This window comes from Delphinus delphis, chromosome 7, assembly GCF_949987515.2.
Source record: "Delphinus delphis chromosome 7, mDelDel1.2, whole genome shotgun sequence".
In the NCBI taxonomy this organism is placed as follows: domain Eukaryota; kingdom Metazoa; phylum Chordata; class Mammalia; order Artiodactyla; family Delphinidae; genus Delphinus; species Delphinus delphis.
In genome coordinates this window covers 39355711-39376241 of record NC_082689.1, presented here as the reverse complement: position 1 = coordinate 39376241, position 20531 = coordinate 39355711, and the positions used below count along the sequence as shown (strand labels likewise).

The 20531-nt window shown below is 35.0% G+C and overlaps 1 protein-coding gene across 2 annotated transcripts in view; it reads left to right on the top strand.

Moving 5' to 3' along the window:
* Positions 1–20531, top strand: part of SLC39A10 (solute carrier family 39 member 10) — a 104723-nt gene that overhangs the window by 71129 nt on the left and 13063 nt on the right. For both annotated transcript variants that reach the window (XM_060016385.1, XM_060016384.1), the window contains exons 4-8: positions 7821–7990; positions 9744–9932; positions 13879–13999; positions 15232–15600; positions 16952–17032. In XM_060016385.1, the coding sequence (XP_059872368.1) occupies positions 7821–7990; positions 9744–9932; positions 13879–13999; positions 15232–15600; positions 16952–17032 (930 nt within the window). The remainder of the gene's footprint in view (positions 1–7820; positions 7991–9743; positions 9933–13878; positions 14000–15231; positions 15601–16951; positions 17033–20531) is intronic.

The window sequence follows — 20531 nt, the reverse complement described above, 5'->3', positions numbered from 1 at the left end:
TTGGTCGAAAATCAGAAAAATTTTATTACCTGAGTTGCCTTTTTTCTACACCTAAGAAATTATGATAGAATTTATGTGAGCTTTAAATGTGTATGTTATTAATTCTAAAAATAAGTACATACTTAAATAGCATGGGAAGGTATTTCGGGTACAATAAATTCAAAACAACTTTACTTCTCATAGTTCAAAGAAATCGTAATTTTCCTTGAAGAAAATTTAAGTTAGGAGAATGACTACTCCTTAAATTTTTAGTGCTAGAAAGCTAAAATTACTGTTAAAAATTAATAAGCCAGTATAAGAAAACGTATCTAATAACATACACTTATGGAATAATAGGGCTGTTTTGCTAATGAAACAGTTGTGATGGAATAGTTGTAATCTATACAGAATATCTAGAAAATTTCTGATTTATCTGAAATGATATTTCTTCTTATTTTTATGTTTAATTATACTTATTTTTCTTGTAAATCCTCTTTTATGTGAAGCCATCTCCCTGGGGGTAAATACATAAGTGGTAAATAAATCACTTGGCCAAGAATTCTCTGAAAATACTTTGAGTTACTGGAGAAAACAGTGGATTCAGGAAGGACTTTGGGTTTGGTTTTTTTTTTTTTTTTTTGCAGTACCCGGGCCTCTCACTGTTGTGGCCTCTCCTGTTGTGGAGCACAGGCTCCGGACATGCAGGCTCAGCAGCCATGGCTCATGGGCCCAGCCACTCCGCGGCATGTGGGATCTTCCCAGACTGGGGCACAAACCCGTGTCCCCTGCATCGGCAGGCGGACTCTCAACCACTGTGCCACCAGAGAAGCCCGGGTTTAGTTTTGACTTTGCCATTTTAGCTAGCTGTTTAACTATTTTTTATTATGGTAAAATATATATAACATAAAGTTTGCTGTCTTAACCATTGAAGTGTACAAATTAGTGGCATTTATTACATTCACAATGTTGTGCAACCATCACACTACTTGTAAAACTTTTTTTACCCACCACCCCAGATAGAAACTGTGTAACCATTAAGCAATAGCTCATTTCCCCCCTACCCCCAGCCCCTGGTAACCTCTAATCTTTTTGTCTCTATGAATTTGACTATTCTAGATAGTTAATATAAGTGGAATCATACAATGTTTGTCTTTTCTGTCTCTTCTTTATTTTGAAATACTCAGCATAATGTTTTTAAGGTTCACGTATGTTGTAGCATGTATCAAAACTTCATTCCTTTTTGTGGCTGAATACTAGTCCATTGCATGTATATACCACATTTCGTTAAACCATTCATTCATTGATGGACGCTTGGCTATTGTGAATAATGGTGTAATGAACAAGGCATACAAGTATCTGAGTTTCTGCTTTCAGTTCTTTGGGGTATAGACTTAGGAGTGGAATTTCTGGGTCATATGGTGATTCTGTTTAGCTTTTTGAGGAACTACCAAATCTTTGCTACAGTGGCTGCACTATTTTATGTTCCCACTAGCAACGTAAGACGTTCCAGTTTCTCCACACCTTTGCCAACATGTGTTTTTCTTTTTTTCAAAGCCATCCTAGTAGGTGTGAAGTGGTAATGTTTAGCATTTAACATCTCTTTGCCTAAATATACAAATACAAATCTCTAAAGTAAAAGGACATTGGACACATTGGGGTCTGCTAAATTGTGTTCTTCAGGATACTGGCTCATTGTGCTATATTAATAGGTTCCATGATCAAGTAAGTTAGAAAAATACTGCATATTATTTCCCCCTTGCAGAAATTCACATTGCTCATTAAACTGTTAGAGGCTCTGAGGGAACTTGTTTAATCCAGAATTACCAAGTCTTTTTGATTATTAAAATTCTCTCCTCACTCCCCTTGGAATGCCACCTATCTCATAGAATTAGATGAGCAATTTGAGAAATGCTACTGTAGATTATTAAAGTTCTTTCTAGCTATACAATATGACAATAGCTAGTATGTTGCCAGTTCAAATAGCTACAAGTAAGCAAGGAATTTAAAAAATTCTTCATAAAGGGGCAGAATAATTGGCCTCTTTGAAAATTTTTTTTTTTTTTTTTGTGGTACACGGGCTGGTCACTGTTGTGGCCTCTCCCGTTGTGGAGCACAGGCTCCGGATGCACAGGCTCAGCGGCCATGGCTCACGGGCCCAGCTGCTCCACAGCATGTGGGATCTTCCCGGACCGGGGCACGAACCCGTGTCCCCTGCATCGGCAGGCGGACTCCCAACCACTGCACCACCAGGGAAACCCTGAAAATATTTTTTATAATTTCCAACTTTGTCAATCAAGGCAGCATATTCACAGAGGAGTAATTAAACTCAATATATTATAATAGTCTCAGTTGTGCTCTCTATATTTTATGTATAAAAAATGTTACTGGAGGTTATAGGATCCTTTTTAGTTCTAGAATTTATTTTCTAAAATCAATTTGAAAAATCTTTCGAAGGTAGCAAGCATATTATATATATTTCCTCTAGTTGGAAGAATGAGAAAACTCTTTTCATAGAATATCGTTGGGAGTGTTCTTTTCTCTTCAACTTTTTGGAAGAGTTTGAGAAAGATCGGTATAAGTTCTTCTTTGTATGTTTGGTAAAATTCGCCTGTGAAGCCGTCTGGTCCTGGACTTTTGTGGGAGTTTTTAAATTGCAGATTCTATTTCAGTTCTAGTGATCAGTCTGTTCAAATTATCTGTTTCTTCTTGATTCAATTTTGGTGGGCTGTATTTTTCTAGAAACTTGTCCGTTTCTTCTGGGTTGTCAAATTTGTTGTCATGTAATTGTTCATAGTGTTCCCTTACAGTTTTTTTGTATTTCTGCAGTATCAGTTGTTATGTTTCCTTTTTCATTTCTTATTTTGTTTGAGTTGTCTTTCTTTTCTTCTTGGTGAGCTTGGCCAGTGGTTTGTCCATCTTGTTTATCCTTTCAAAGAGCCAGCCCTTGGTTTTATTGACTTTTTCTCTTGTTTTTTTAATCTCTATTTTATTTATTTTCTTTCTGATGTTTATTATTTCTTTCCTTCTGCTGACTTTAGGTTTTGTTTGTTCTTCTTTTTCTAATTCTTTTAAATGGTAGGATAGGTTGTTTATTTGAGAGTTTTCTTGAGGAAGGCCTGTATTGCTATTAATATCCCTCTTTTGCTGCATTCCGTAGATTTTGTATGGTGATGTTTTCATTGTCATTTATCTCAGGATATTTTTTAATTTTCTCTTTGATTTCATCATTAACCCATTGGTTTTTTAGTAGCATGTTGTTTAGTCTCCATGTAATCGTTTTTTTCTCATTTCTTTTTCTGTGGTTAATTTCTGGTTTCATGCCATTGTGGTCAGAAAAGATGCTTGGGATAATTTCTGTACTCTTAAATTTGTTGAGGCTTGTTTTGTGCCCTAGTATGTGGTCAGTCCTAGAGAATGTGCCATGTGCTCTTGAAAAGAATGTGTATTCTGGGTTTTTTTGGATGTAATGTCCTGAAAATATCAAGTCTAACTGCTCTATCGTATCATTTAGTATTTCTGTTGCTCTATTGATTCTCTGTCTGGAAGATCTGTTTATTGATGTGAGTGGGGTTTTAAAGTATCCTACTATTGTTGTATTCCTGTCAGTTTCTCCTTTTATGTCTGTTAGTATTTGTTTTATTTATGTGGGTGCTCCTATATTAGGTGCATATATGTTGACGAGTGTAAAATCCTTTTCTTGTATTGATCTTCTTGTATTATCATTATATAGTGTCCTCCTTTATCTTTCTTTATGATCTTTGTTTTAAAGTCTATTTTGTCTGATACAAGTATTGCAACCCCCGCTTTCTTGTCATTTCCATTTGCATGAAATATCTTTTGCTATTCCCTCACTTTCAATCTGTGTGTGTCCTTTGCACTAAAATGGGTCTCTTGTAGGCAGCATATTGTAGGCTCTTGTTTTTTTTATCCATTCTGCCACTCTGTGTTTTTTGATTGGAGCATTTAATCCATTGATATTTAAGGTAATTATTGATAGATATGTATTTATTGCCATTTTAAGCCTTGTTTTCCTGTTGATCTTATATTTCTTTTTTGTCCCTTTCATTGTCTTTTTGTTTTTCTTTTTGTGACGTGATTATTTTCTTCTATATTATACTTATGTTCTCTCTTTTTTTGTTTGCTTTTTGTAAATCTATTATATGTTTTTGAAATAACCAGTTTCTTAACAATCATTTTATTGTATAACCAATAAAGAAAAAACATTTCTATTAAGTATTTTTTTAAAGTGTGAGTGTGTGTGTATGTATATATATATATATATATTAACTCATTTGGAGGGGCAGCTGTCCAGGCTCAATGTAATATCACTTCATTGAACAACTCCACATGGCATAATTCACATTGTATTCTAAGTAAATGACATTCACCCAAAAATACAATGAGAATGGTGCTCTTGAAGTTGGCCAGTACTGTGACCTTGGGTTGATTCATGTAAGACTTTTGGCTTTGTGGGATTGTGATGTTTTCTTGTATTCTCGTGAGTTTCAGATGTCAGATAATCACAAGTACTAGTGATTTTCTAATCATAAAGTGGGCTTCTCTCTTTCAGACATTTCTTTTAGTTTACAGATTTGCTTTCTCAGGAGGATAATAAGGAGATACAATTACCAGCACTGATTCATGAGAAATTGTACCTGGGAGAGTGTAATATGTGACATATACCCATTTGTACACATATGAACTCATATACCCTTTCACACAGACCTTCCCTCAGCTACATGTGTAAGCACTTGGCTGATTTAATTTGTTCAATCTGCCAGTGCTTGTTCTTCAGTTATACTGTATTTAGCTCACCTGTCAGCATATTGGCAAATTGATTTTCACTGAATTCCATTTTGGTTGATTTGTCATTTGGTAACTTGAGTTTTGACTAATTGACCAGAAGCCATTTGAGATTGTAAATCATTGTAGAACACTGCAAAATGTTTATGGCTTCATAGACTCTTGGACTTTTCTTCACGTTCAAGATACCCTGAGCCAGAAGTTTATATGATGAGAATTTTATAAAGGAAATACTTGCTTAGAATAATGTTCATTTTTAGATATAATTTGTATGATTAGGGAACAGAATCACATTTTCTCTCAACTCTTTAATGATTAAACTTGGTAAATATGCTTATAAGAATATATGTTGGTATAATAGGGTCTTAAATTTCATAATCTAATAAGCACAAATTTAAAAATATGTTTGTAATGCTAATATTTTATTACTTTGCTAAATTGTATTGTATAATTTGTTAATCATCTCACATGTCTACTGCATCAAATTAATAGTGTTCCCTTATATTAAGATTTAGAAATTTTATATTTATTGCAAATGTCTTAATAGGAAAATCCAGAAGTGAATGCATATATATTCCCCAGTATAGAATATAATGTAACCCTAGGAAAAAGAATAAATCAAGTTAACAAGATTTACCCAACTAGATTTTGGCTAATACAGATTTTAATTTAGCAGCTTAATCTGGTTATATGAATTTTCTTGGACATTGGGACATAGAAATAAAATAAATACTTTTATTGGGTAATTTTGGTGAATATTCCAGTGCCTTTTTGGTGAATTCTGATTAATAAAAAATTCTAATAATTATGAAGAGTTAATTAAATTTGTTTATTTTGTCTAGTGTATTTGGGGTCTTGTCTGTAGTTTTGTCAATCCTCATCCATACATATTTACATTAGTGTGTATATACAGTTATTTTTTTCTACTTCAGAGTATCTTGGAATATGAATTGCTGGGTTTTCAGTATCTTTGTGCTGTTTTTCTTTAAGTTCTTGATTGAGGTTGCTTTTGGATTGGCTTTTTTTGAGATATATTGCTTCTAGATTGGATTATTGCCAAACTAAGGAAAAATATATTTGGGAAGGGAGAGTTGTATATTAATATATGAGACATTTTATTTTCAGGTTGATGTTTTCATTATTAGCCTTGGTGTTTCCCATTTAGTTATTGTCAGTACCTTTTGTCGCTCCCTTTTTAATTTTTTTCCCCACTAGTGTGATTGGAGCTAGAGAGCTGCAGTAGTTTTGACAAACCTTTTTTGGTTTAGTTGGCCAGTAGCTTTATTGGTTCTCTGCCTTCATGTATACCTATGGCCACTTTTTTCCAACTTATTCCCTCAGGCTCTCCCACTCACTGATTTTATTGTTCCAGTCTGTATATGGGGTGCACACAAAGTAACCTGGTCATCATTATTAAGTCAATCTTTAAACCTTATTTGACCTTATATTTTTCTTTATGCAACAGGGTTTTTTACCTCAGTTCCCTGTGCCTGTAGTCGCATCCATAGTTCGGGGAATCTCCTTCTTATTCTTTGGGTCCACTAACCAAGTTGTTGGCTTTATAATGAATCTTTCTCTGACCTTGGTCCTTTGGGAGTTGAGTTCCTGTTCCTTTATTGCCCCCAAATCCTTAAAAAGGATTGAAGGCACTGTATTCAATCTCTGGCTGTATTTCAGTGTTTCTGGCCCTTTAGATTCCCAATGTTTCTATCATAGTAATTATCTGTTACATATAGTATAAACCACAGAGCTTCCATTAGTAGTAGATGACCTACTGTTTCTTTCTGAGCTAATTTAGCTAACAAGAATTAGCTGTAGTGTTAATGTTATTGGATACTGTGACTAAAATGTCCAATGAATAAACAGTTTTATTGATAAAGTTTAGCATTTAGCAGGTCAATTAAAGTTTTATTTTTTTACCTATCCTTACTTCTCTTTGTCTTTGAAAATTTTAAGTTATCTTGATGAAGAAATGCATTTTTCCATTATTCACTTATCACAAGACTTGACATAAAATCTTTCAGCAGATTTATAGTCCTTTCAGATTTGATTAGAAAAAAAATCATTTTAGATTAAAGATTTTCAAAATTATAACTCTTCAGTGAAATTTCCTATAGATAAATATTAAAATAAACAAATTTTAAACTTAAAACATTTCCATTTTATTTTAGGCCATTAATAGGAAGTAATTTCTCATTTTAAGTGAAGATGCCTCACCCCCTGAACTACTGGCATTTATTTCTGATAATCTTATCTGCTTATGAATAGACTAGATAAAGAAATGTGCACAGAATTATTCCACCTGTTTCTCACAAGTCATATTGTGAAAACATTTCTCCTGTGTTCTGATCTGGTTAAAAATATATAGTGAAATTTAAAAAAGTAGTAAATTGTACAGAAAGCTGAATTGGAGGAAAGGGAGTTTGGAGCTGGGTATGGAAGAAAGATGATACCAAGGGAAATAGGACTGAATTATCCTTTGTAAAAATAAGAAATGAAATACAGTGAGGCTACCAGTAATAAGCTTTTTTTGTGTCTTATCTGAGTATATTTATATTTTGGGCTGATAAGTTTCTTAAACTTTGTTATTGGAAAGATTTCCATAGATTATGCTGCATTAGATACTTGGCTTCCTTTAATGCTCACGGGAGAGTTTTATAATTATAGTCTCTAAATGAACAGTTTAAGGCTGTACCTTTAGACATCGGTAAAATTTTATTTAAGTCTAGGTAGTGTAAGTGAACCACAGCCTTAAGTCATTTTCAGTTCCTGTTTCTAATAAGGTGGACCACTGAAGATAACTATTTATAACTTGGTCTTAGTTTAATTCTTTTTTTAAGCATTCAAGTTGGTTATATAGTTGTTTGTTTTGTTTGTTTTTAAACACAGTAGTGCCAAAATATAAAGTTTTCTTAAAAAGCATAGTCTAGGTAAGGTAATCAGTCTTCCATGACTCATTTATCCTATGTTTTTTCTTCTTTGGAGCTTTTTTGGTTTATATTGTCATACTAATGTTGACCATTACTTTCTTCCTACAGCGTGGATTTGTGGTATCATTTCTATCACTGTTATTAGCCTGCTTTCCTTGCTAGGAGTGATCTTGGTTCCCATCATTAACCAAGGATGCTTCAAATTTCTTCTCACATTCCTTGTTGCACTAGCTGTAGGAACAATGAGTGGAGATGCCCTTCTTCATCTACTGCCCCATGTAAGAAATCTTTTAAATCTTTTTAAGAAGTAAAAATATTTCAGCTAAAAGGATCCTTCATTTGCAAGCTGTAGCATACTAATCTAGTATTTCTGTTGTTTTATTTGCTTATAGGATGAAGTATTTTTTCCATTCGTACAGTTTTAAATTAAGCAATATTAAAATAGATTGAATCATTAGATTTTAAAACAACAACAAAAAACTGGTAGTGTCAGTTTTATCTTCACCTGTCACAGTGTATACATATCAAATCACCACAATGTACACTTTAACTCTCTTACAATTTTATGTCAGTTATACCTCAGTAAAACTGAAATTTAAAAAATGCTCTATTAGCAGTTCTGAAAGTGAATACTTGGACATCAATGAGTGTTTTATCTTTTTATCTTTATGGTACATCAAGAAAGCCATTAGAAGAAACGTATAGGGTTTTATGATGATTGTACACATAGCCAGTGCTCCACAGGCATCCTTATTTGAGCAGGAATAGGCAGACATACTCAGTTAACAATTTTAGGCATTTAGCTCTTTACCCATGGGGCCATTTATCTTTTCACCTGGTGTGCCACTTGTGTTCTTCCATTTGGGAACACTTCTAATGATATGATCATAAGCCCACACTCCTAGTACCTTTACCTTGCTTATTAACCTTTTAAAATCTGTCACCAGTTAAGAGTGTTTGAGCCAGTATTACTGTCTTTCCTTCAAATAAGAAAACAACAGGGCTTTTTTCATTTCCAAATGTAAAATTATAGGTTTGAATATTTTTTTATGTTCTCATCACCTCCCTTCAGGAGTATTTGGGAGACAGAATTGTATTTCTATGTTGTGTGCACCTCTTCTCGCCTTCTGCACTCGGGGTTGAGAATTCCAGGTCTAGTATCTAGAACAATGCATGGCATTGCCTTTAAAAAAAATTAATGTTAAGGCCGTGAATATGCATTTTTTGTTGTTGATTTATTATATATTATTTATTTATTTCTCCCTTATTGCAACCCTTTGCCTGCCCTTTCTACCAGCCACCAGGCATAGCAACAGTCTGTTTCAGAACTGGGCCTAATAAATTAGAACAGTTGAAGTGCGAACAATGTTTAAGTGCTATTTAACTTTTTTTTTTCTTAAGAAGTGTTAATTAAATGAAGCTATTACCTTTTGTAATGGTCATATCTTCTTTGAGAGGTTTAGAAACCTCTTCTGTTGACCACTAGCAAATAGGGAAGGAATACAAACAAATGTTACAAGGAGGGAAAATACTGAAGACCAGTTCTCTAACTCTTACATTCTCTTAAGATAAAGAATTAAAATACAGAAAATTAAACACATGTTTAAGTATATTCTTTTGCTCATGTTCAGCAGTATATGCAGACATAACATCTCATCACTTCTTTGAAATAATTTACAAAAGAAAAATATAATCAGCTTAAGAGAAGGTTAAATTACTGAATATTAAGGCATATATCTGGGACATGTTCACTTCAGTTTATGAAGGACCCACCATTACCTCTTATCTTACTGCTGGTTTGATTCTTTTACTGTAGGATGTATCTTAAACCTGATAGGCATTTGAGTTTTTGGTCTTTGTTTTAGAGTTACCATGAAATGTAGTACTTTCCAGGCCACTGAGGATAGCAAAATTAAATGGAAGACTACTTATATTCAATTGAGATAATAGGGGATATTTTTTCTGGAGATTATATTCTCAAAATAGCATTTAAATTACTTGTTTAGAAGTTTTTCTTATTCTTATTAACAGTCTCAGGGTGGACATGATCACAGTCATCAACATGCACATGGGCATGGACATTCTCATGGACACGAATCTAAGAAGTTTCTAGAAGAATATGATGCTGTATTGAAAGGACTTGTTGCTCTAGGAGGCATTTACTTACTATTTATCATTGAACATTGCATTAGAATGTTTAAGCACTACAAACAGCAAAGGGTAAGTGTTTTTTAATTGTTTATTTTATTTTCTGAGGTAAAACTCAAAAACCATTGTTTTTGGGCCTTATGTTTTTTCTTAATCATGGTGTTGGTGTGTATTAAATATCGTTTAATAGATTATCTTCAGAGGAAAAACTGACTTTGATCTTTGCCATTTTTTTGTCATTACGTTTGTTTTGGCATTTATAATCAAGATATAGGAGTCTCAGTTTCAGTTAATTTTGTGTTGCTTCTTATCTAATTGATTTAAATAGTGTGAAAAAAGTTATTGGCCAATTTATTCTTATTAAAAATGCAAAAATGTATAAATAGAAGCAAATCTCATTGGTCTTCATAGATAATATTTTCAAGTATAGGGGGCTTTCATTGCCATATCTTTTAATGAAAATGTTTTTGCACAACACATTTCTTTACCAGAAATGCCTTGCCAATGGTGTAAGCACTAGAGGTATGAAGAATTTAGATTCAGGGGGCTTTGTAGGAAGAAAATATAATGAAATGAAGGAAATGGTGATTCATCTCAAGAGTGACAAACACTTCAGAGATGATGCTTGGATTATTGAACTGTCTTTCATGTCACATTTATTAGAATAAGATAAATACCTAAAAGAATTTTTTCCCCAAGAAAGTAAGTTCAGGTATTACCATTCACTGTGATTTACACTCCTCCCTGTTCACATTGGTTCACATCTGTCTCTAAGGCTCTGTCTTGAATACATCTCTCACTTAACATGTTTGTGATATTAATGCTGATTGTCTTCAGTATATTCTGTTTAAGTAAGGAAATCCAGAGGACACTTTTAGAAAGCTTTCCACAATAACGAGTTAGAAAATGTTTATATTTTGTTAGTTAACTACAAATATTCAGAAAAAAATTCTTCAAGAACACTGGATAGTCATTATCATAATATATACAGCCCACTCTTATGATAAAACTTTAATGCTGTTTTTATGGATATATTCTTGTTTGTGTATGTATGTGTTTTGTATATATCCCCTTGGGACAAAATATGGTATTCAGGGAGAGTGATTCTAGTTCTTGCCCAGCCACAAACTAGCTCTGAAACTATGACTCATTCATCATGATTACCAGTTGCTATCTAAATGCATGGGAAATAAATCCTACTTCTCATCTGTATTTTCATATCATATTCCAAGTAGTGTATTTAATTTTAATGGCCATATTTTAGTCAGGGCATCATATTTAATTGCTTCCAAAGGAGGGTTGATCAAGATGGTGCGCTCAGTGAAGTTTTATCTGAGGAATGCTCAAAGGAACTGGGAAGGATCAACTTAGAGAAACATGAAGGAGATCTAACAGCATTTGGTTTGGGAAGGGCCATGTGGAAGGTCATGTGGATAGGTGAAGAATTGACGGTGGTGGGAGGGATGCCAAGGTGAGATTGGCTGGAGGGAAATGAGTCAGTGAAGGAGATTAATTCAGAATAATTTAGAAGAGAGGTGCAGAGGGCTTGAATCATGGCATAAGGAATTGGAAAGAGAAGATGATTAAGAGAATTATTTAAATGAGGGGCTCAATAAGAAAACATTGATTAGATAAAGAATTTAAAGTCCATCTCTGTGAATACCAAATTTAGAACACAAATACAAATTGCAAAGTATATAAAGAAGTTTTGGAGTTACTGTGAAGCCCTAATTTTCTTCAATTGTGTGTACCTACTAACACTGAAGCAGCAAATATGAAGTATTGAATGTGTACAAAATATTAGGGACTGTATAATTTACAGATAAGTATAAAATGTAGTGCTTCAAGAGATAGTCCTTCAAAATAAAGTGGTTTTATATTTTTTATAATTTAACCTTGATCTCATTTTGAACCTAGACTTACTGGCAAAATTAAACACATTTATTTTTATAAAGTAAAGTAATATAGAAGAATAGAGTCCCTAAAATATGGCAGGCTTTGGGAAATTTGAAATTGTGGGAAGTAAAAAACTGAAAGTAACACCATTTGCAGAGGGGTACTCTAAATGCAATAGTGAGGAATTCATCAAGTACATCAAAGAAAGGAGTCTAGGGAGATAAATAAGTACACCTTCTTTATAATAAATAGGACAATAAGTAACTAAGATGAAAAAGTATATAGCATTTTTTGAAGAAAGGGAATTAGTGATACTTGAATAGAACAGACATTTGACCGTCTGTATAGAAGAATTGGAAGGAAGCTTTCAGAACATAAGTTAAATAATACACCAGATGCCGACTAGTTCAGCAAGTTGCGGCTTTGAGGGTAATGATTTGGCAAGTTTTTAGGAAAATGGACAATCAGAACCAAAGCAATTAAACAAAATCCCAGCTGATGTTTTCCTTTCTATGTCTGTCTCATTGACTTTTGTACTGTTGTTTGCTCCTCCTTCCTCTTTTTTTTTTCTTCTTTAACTCAAGTTAAAACTGCTGTTTCTTTTCTTCTCTTTAGGATGTCTCCATATTATTTTCTTTTGAACATTTTCTATTCCCCCAGTTTCTGTTTTCTATTGCTATGAAGCAGAACAACCCAAAAAATAGCTTGTAACAACTTACTAGTTCTTTTAATTTTGTCAGGAATTCAGGCAGGATTCAGCTGGGCAGTTCTTTTGCTCCACTTGACATCAGCTAGAGTGATTCACTCAAACTCTGCTAATCTGGGTTGGCTAGGGCAGTGCAGAGCTGGAAAGGTCCAAGAATGCCTCACTCTGTGTCTGCATCTTGGTACTCCTCCACATGGCCTCTCTTCAGAGTCTAGACTGAGCTTCTTCATAGCATAGTGGCCAGACTCCCTGAGCGAAAGCAAAAGGTGCCAGTCTTCTTTCAGACTAGGCCAGAACTGGCACAGCATCACTTCTATTGTATTCTGTTGGTCAAAGCAAGTCAAAAGGCCTGCTAAAATTTAGGGGCAAGGAATAGACTCCACCTCCTTATGGGTGGAGAAGAATCCTTACACAGGGAGGGAAGAAATTGATGATGGCCATCTTTGGAGACTCTGCTGCACATTCAACTAGCCACAAGAAGCCTACTTATGCAGCAGTTGGAAGACTTAAACATCTGAAACATAGCTCACAGCTTATAAAACCAACAAGGAAATGCTCTGCCAGTCAGTAAGGATCTTCCAGAGAACTTGATTTTTACTTTCATACTGTTCTAACATACTTGATTATTTGCTTTTTAAAATGAACATTGATTAAAAGTAGAAATTTAAGTTGGAAGAGTTGTTAGTGATAGACTGATGAGAAGAAACCAGACTATTAAGAGAGAATGTAGGAAAATCCAAACTTAAACAATGAATTACAATAATTAGGATTTATTAGTAGAGGACAGATTAAATGAGAGAAAACGTGTCTTGATTGCATAGCTGTTAAGTCAGTTACTGATAGGTCATTTTCATACATCACCTCATTTAATCCTTACAAGAATCTCATTTTCATATTATAGATGAGTATTTTTAGGTTTAATAAATTTAACAAACTTCTCTAAATCTCATAGAGGTAAACTGTAAATTTAGGATTTTAAGTCAAGCTTGACTCTGTCTATTACGTCACATATGGGGAAAAGTGAGATTGTGTTAAACACAGAATGAAATAGGAAGGATTAAGCTTTTGTTTTTTGGAACTTCCCATTCCCACACACTATTAAATGAGAGCGATATTACATATATTTCACACATTTCATTCAGGTTGCATATAATAATACAGTACTATGTACCCTGTTCTTAACTTGAAAGTATGTGAATTGGACCTTTTAGTCGAGTATTCGAAAAAAAATAACATGCAAATTTAGTTGGATTTTTCATCTGGTAGACCCTTTGATTAACTTCTAAAAAATTTTTCTCACTCCTTTTCTAAATAATTTATAAAATTACCACCATTTATCCCCATAGATGTTAACAAGTGAATACTGTTGCTAATTGTGGCTGTAGATTCAATGCTAACACCAGATGTTTTTTTCAGGGGAAACAGAAATGGTTTATGAAGCAAAACACAGAAGAATCAGCTATTGGAAGGAAGCTTTCAGATCATAAGTTAAATAATACACCAGATGCTGACTGGCTTCAGCTCAAGCCTCTTGCCGGTAGACAATAGTTCTGACTAAAGAGAAACCTTTAAAAATTGAAACATTGCTTCTAAACTGTGCCTGAGTTGTTTGAAATTTCTTGTCTTTGTTGCTTCTCTAATACTAGTTTCTTTTATTTCCTTACATATATCTTAACTGATTTTGTTAGTGTTTTTGTTATTTTCAGTGTTACTTATACTGGAATGTGGGACCAATTAATTATATTACAGGGCAAGGAACACGTTGCACTTTTTACTTTACAGAAGAAAAAAATGAAATAAACAGAACGGCTTTGGATTAGTGTTTTATTTCTTGGTAATGCAAAGATCTCCATGCCCTCCATATGTGATTGTTTTCATGTGAGAAAAGGAGAATTGGTCTTTGTACTTAAAGGAGAGTGGTCCCTGTACTTAAAATCTCTGGTCATCCATTCATCTACTGTGTTTCATGATAGATGTAATGAGGTAGCTTACAATTTTCAGGGAAATAATATTTAAACATAATTTTTCCCCTTTGTGAACTTGTGTTTCCCCTGAGTGTACTAAGGATTTTCTGCAGAAAAGGGAGAGCCTAGATGCTAACTGTAGACTCTGCCCCAAAATACAATTTGGAAAGCATTAGAATCTTTGTCACATAATAAATAGCTTTTGTAAACTAGGTGAGAGGACAACCTTAACTAAAAAAAGAAAAAAGTATCAGTGTTATCACTTGTATGGGTTTTTGAGCTTCATTCTAGTAATGATCTAGAATTGATCTTGGTCAGATAGGTAGAGCACTAGAGGATGCAAGTGATTTAAATTTTGTCTTTGTTTTCTAAATGATAAGAGAAGGTTAGAGTGGGTAAACTTTGTTCTCTGAAAAATTATGGGCATATTTTGTTACCCTGTGAATGCTACAGTAACTTTCCACCCTTTTATTTTCATCAACTGTTGATGATGTGCGCCTTAAGTTTCACAATATCTTCATGCATGCCAATTTATGTCCTCACTTCACCTGCTAGTTCAGTTCCCTTCCATTTACTTCATCTGGTTCATCTTTTGGACTCTCAAAACCCCAGTTTGTTTTGTGTTTGTGCACATGTGTATTTACTTATTTATTAGTTTGATTTGTTTTTTTATATTATTTAGGAATTTTAAAGACATTCACTTAGTAAATGTTCATTACACTGCTATTTTGCCTGGGTTTAAATTAAGCAAATATGCATTCATTTACTTGCTGATAAAGCATATCCTTTGCCATTATAAATATAGGAACTGATGACTCGGTTGTTTCTGAAGATCGACTTAATGAAACTGAACTGACAGATTTAGAAGGCCAACAAGAATCCCCTCCTAAAAATTATCTTTGTATAGAAGAGGAGAAAATCATGGCCCATTCTCAAAGTGATGGATTACATGCCATTCATGAGCATGATCTCCATGCTGCTGCACATAACCACCATGACGAGAGTAAAACTGTGCTGAGGAAGCATAATCATCAGTGGCACCACAAACATTCTCATCATTCACACGGTCCCTGTCATTCCGGATCAGATCTGAAAGAAACAGGAATAGCTAATATCGCTTGGATGGTGATCATGGGGGATGGCATCCACAACTTCAGTGATGGGTTAGCAATTGGTAAGTAGGCTTGAAACTTGGGTTATAATTTGTTATTCTTTAAGACCATTTTCCTTCTTCCACTGTTTTAGTACTGTCTTGGAGCTTAACAAATATATTATTATATATTATTCTGTCATTTGGCTTTTCCAAAGGCTATGTTAGTGTTTTTGATAAGTTTACTTGGGGGCATAAAGGTATAATTTCAGTGGGTTTTTCTTTGAACATATAAACAAATTCCACAGTGTACTTCTTTGATACCTTGATTTCTTACTGAAGGCATAGTTACCATATTGAAGAAGCTACCTTAACATATTTTCAATACATTTATATGTCTCTGATTGAGAACAAATGAATTTCAATCTTGGGTTTAAAAATTCTTTTACATTTGAAAAAGTGAAGAAAAATTTTACAATAGTAAAAATCCATTATATCATATTCAAACATCATATTAGAATCTTGATAATATGTACTGATGTTACCAGTTTAGGAGAACATTAAATGTGATCAATACATAATTTTCTTTGAGATCCAGACTCTATTAAATAATCATTCAGAAGTAGGCCTTGGTTTCTTTCAAAAGAGACCATATTTTTGAAGCCACAGTGGCTGTCGGTGTTAAAGAGTAAAGAATTTTACTAGTAGAATCAGATGCATTTGTACCTCTGATTTCAGTATTCAGGACCATCAGACAAATAATAATTTATGCCATTTATGCTCTAGACCTAGAAAAGTTTGGATAAGGATACTAGGCATTTAAATATCTATAAATATTAGTATGCGAGAGCAAGTGCAATTATAGACTTATATGACTTAAGATTGAGGGTTTCACACTACCAGTCAGGGATTGAAACACTAAAAACTGTTACTACTCTGAAGCTATTAGTAAATTAGAAGGTTACACAAATAGAGAATTTAATTCAATAGGGAATGTTTCTTTCATTGAGTAGCTCTTTCTCTGGTTGTCACATACCTATTGCACTTCCACTCACTGTATGTTCAAAAGCTATAGTATGTGAGATTACTGAGTCACTCATACATTATGAAATTAATTTAGATAGGCAAAAGAGAATGCAGCTGTCATTATGAATGAAAATAGAAAAACAGGGCTTCCCTGGTGGCGCAGTGGTTGAGAGTCCGCCTGCCGATGCAGGGGACACGGGTTCGTGCCCCGGTCTGGGAAGATCCCACATGCCGCAGAGCGGCTGGGCCCGTGAGCCATGGCCGCTGAGCCTGCGCATCCGGAGCCTGTGCTCCGCAATGGGAGAGGCCACAACAGTGAGAGGCCCGCGTACGGCAAAAAAAAAAAGAAAAACAAAAGATCAGTAAATATCACTTGAATTTTTTCCTCCCCTCCACCCTCCCACCTCAGGAGCAGCTTTCAGTGCTGGACTGACGGGCGGAATCAGTACTTCTATAGCTGTCTTCTGTCATGAACTGCCACATGAATTAGGTAATATGACCTTAAAATTTTTACCAGATTTCATGAAATGCAAGACTTAATCTAAATGCATCTAAATTTTAGAGATGTTAAAGCATAAAAAATGGCTGATGGCAAGTATACAGTATCATCATTCTCTTGTTTATTGTATAATTTTTGTTAATGTGCTTCTAAAAAATGTGTATTGTTTTATATGTATTTTTATTTTATGTAAACAATATTATGTTATAGCCCACTCTGTTTCTTATCTTATTTACTAATCATTACGTTTTTAAACTCCAAGCAGGTTACCATGAGTTAATCTAATATGTTGTTTCTGCCCAGTACTCAGAGGTGTACATTTACCACATTTTTACGTATTTAGCACCTAGTATTGGACACACCACCTGTTCTTTAATTTCCTGCCACCACAGATAATGGTGCATTGAACATTGGTAGACTTGGTGCTTAGAGACCCTTGTGAGAACATCTTTTGGGGTATATACCTGGGAACAGAATTGATGGGTCCTAAGATATGCATGCCTAAGAGTACCATATCACTATCCAGAGTAACTGAACTAGTGTCCTCTCTACCAGCAATAACTGAGAGTTCCTATGTTTCCACATCCCTGGTAACGCTTGGCATTAACTTTCTAATTTTTGCCAATTTATAAGGTGTACAATGATATTTCTCTGTTGTTTTAGTGGGCATTTATTGATCTAGCAATGGTTTTTTAGTTTCTCTTCTTGTGTTTTGGTTTCCTTCTTCTATAAATTGAAAAATGGAAGAAAAAAATGTGTACATTCACACAGAAAATATCTGAGGGATGTGAAGATGATGTTAATTTGAAAGAAAAAAAATACATCTTTTCAGTATCCAAGGAATTTCTTCATGTGCCCTTTCTAATTTAAGATTTTTCTTGAGTTTATCAGGCTGTGAGACATCTATCATATCATTTGACTGTCTTGATTGGCAGTACACTTATTTGCTCCCTTTGAATAGAATTAATTCATATAATTTTCTTAGAAAGTTACCAACTGCTCACATAAAGCAAAAAAATCTCTTAATGCTTATTTGGTGCTGATTCTTTAGGGCTTGATTCCTTATAGTTTTGTTTACCTTGTCAACCTTGGACATGCAGTCATATATCTTGCTTATGCCACATAATCCTTTACCCAGACCCTTCATTGTCTTTTGCTTGGGCAGTTTACATAGTGAACGTTTATATCTCTGGTTTCATTCTCTTCCAGCGTGTCTTTTATACCTATTGCCAGATATATCTTCTTGCCATGTGACTGTGTTATTATGTGACTTGCTTATTTAATCAAAATCTTTCAGTCCCCTTCCCTTATATATAAAGCAAAAGCTGAGATTCATTAGTTCTACTCTCAATGACCTTCACATCTGCTTCTACCTACCTTTCCCGCCTCACTCACTGTACTTGCCGTTTTCCACTTCACCCAAACACAGTTCACCAAACATGCACTCTGGGTGCCTGAACATGTTTCTCTGCTTATTCCCTCCTCCTAATTGGCTTGTCCTACTAGCTCTATCTAGTATAGCATGTTAAGAGTCTTTTTTCCTGTAACTTCAGTACAGTCCTCCGGTACCCCATGCCTCGGGATTACTGTTTCCTCTAAACTTTATCACTTACTTTCTCTAGGTCCTTCTTTTGGTGCTTAATGTATTTCCATTTTAGATGGAAATATACTAAGCCCCAAATAGATGTCCTGTTTCCTACAATGTAGGTTCTTTTGTGCAGATACTGTATCTCAACACCCTTCTCTAACTACTTTCCTATGTTAGTAAGAGAATGATATGCCAAATACTTCCTTGCACTTCCATAGCAACACAAATCAAGACTTGTCAGTTTTTATATATGAGAAACATTGCCTAATAGTTTTAACCTTTCTTTTTTTTTTTTTTGTCACACACACATCCACAGTATGCTAGGGAAACCTTCAACTTCCTTCCTACCCACCCACTACCCCCTAAAAGTAGTATGTCAGGCCACTTCATGATTAAGTGTGGTTATACTGAATTGCCCTTACCCCCCATGATCCACTTCAGCACAGAACTGGTAGCAGAGAGTTTGGAAATGAGGCATGGTTGCCTTCCTGGCACTTACTCCTTTTTTTTTCCTATTGTTTCTTATTGAGGGAGTGACACACAACAATAGCCACATGTAAAACAAATGCAATACGTATCTTATTGGCTAGGTAAGCGCTTGCTTGATACCCAGTGCAGAGCTCTGGTAAAAGCTTGAGCCAGGACACCTCAGTGAAATATTGAGACCCAAAATCTTTATTTGTTTTACCCCACAAACCAGAGATTAAGGTGTTACTGTTGCTGTGAAAGGAAATACCAATCCAGAGTATACATCTGCTTTGCCAGAAGGAGAGGAGTGAGACATTATGAGAATGTACATTTCCCCCAATGCCTTGTGCTAAATTGACATAAACTGCCCCATATTCTAGTTGCCTGGGCTCTAGGGAAGAAAGATCATAAAGAAATAACTCAGCTTCCTCCTCTGGAGGTGACAGAAAAGGCTTCGGCTTTTTTATCCATCAACAAGGTGGAAGTGGTCTAAAGGAAGTTTTAAAAAATGCTCACGTGGGCTTCCCTGGTGGCGCAGTGGTTGAGAGTCTGCCTGCCGATGCAGGGGACCACAGGTTTGTGCCCGGGTCCGGGAGGATTCCCACATGCCGCAGAGCGGCTGGTCCCGTGGGCCATGGCCGCTGAGCCTGTGCTCCGCAACGGGAGAGGCCACAGCAGCGAGAGGCCCGCGTACCGCAAAAAAAAAAAAAAAAAGCTCATGGAGCCTAATTTTTGCCTTTAAGGCATAGTAATGGAAGTACTTTGGTAAAATAGGGCCAGATATATGCCTCTGCTCTGATTAGATTATCTACTCTTACTCGCTTGGGGAGGAATAGAATATAGAGACAGACATAGAAGCTTCTCAGTCAGAATTCCCAGGCAAGGGAAAAATCAGTCCCTTGGAGGCTGAGATAGATGCATGGCAGGTGGATAGCGACAAGTCCTCTTCCCACTTAATAGGTTAAGATGTTGGCAAAGCAACATAATACGTCACATTCCAGGATAATTTATTTAATATAAAACCTGTTTTGCCCTAGCTAAATTTTTTATTATGAATTCCTAAAACTAATCTGAGATTTCTATACTAAAGTCATACCCTAAGGGGGAAAACATGTGCAGTTGACCCTTGAACAACATGGGTTTGAACTGTACAGGTCAACTTATATGCAGATTTTTTCTATAGTAAATACTACAGTACTACACGATCTGCAGTTGGTCTTCACATGTGGAATTGAGGATATGGAGGGCTGACTGTAAGTTATATGCAGCTTTTCGACTGGGGCCCTGCGTTGTTCAGGGGTCACTTATGTTGAAATTACATTGTAGTACCTTGGAGATCCTGATCCGCAGTCCAGTCAGTAATTCCAAGATTTGATGTTCCTCTTCTGAACAGATTGCTGTTTCCCTAATGGTGTTCCAGGTAGGGTTTTTTTT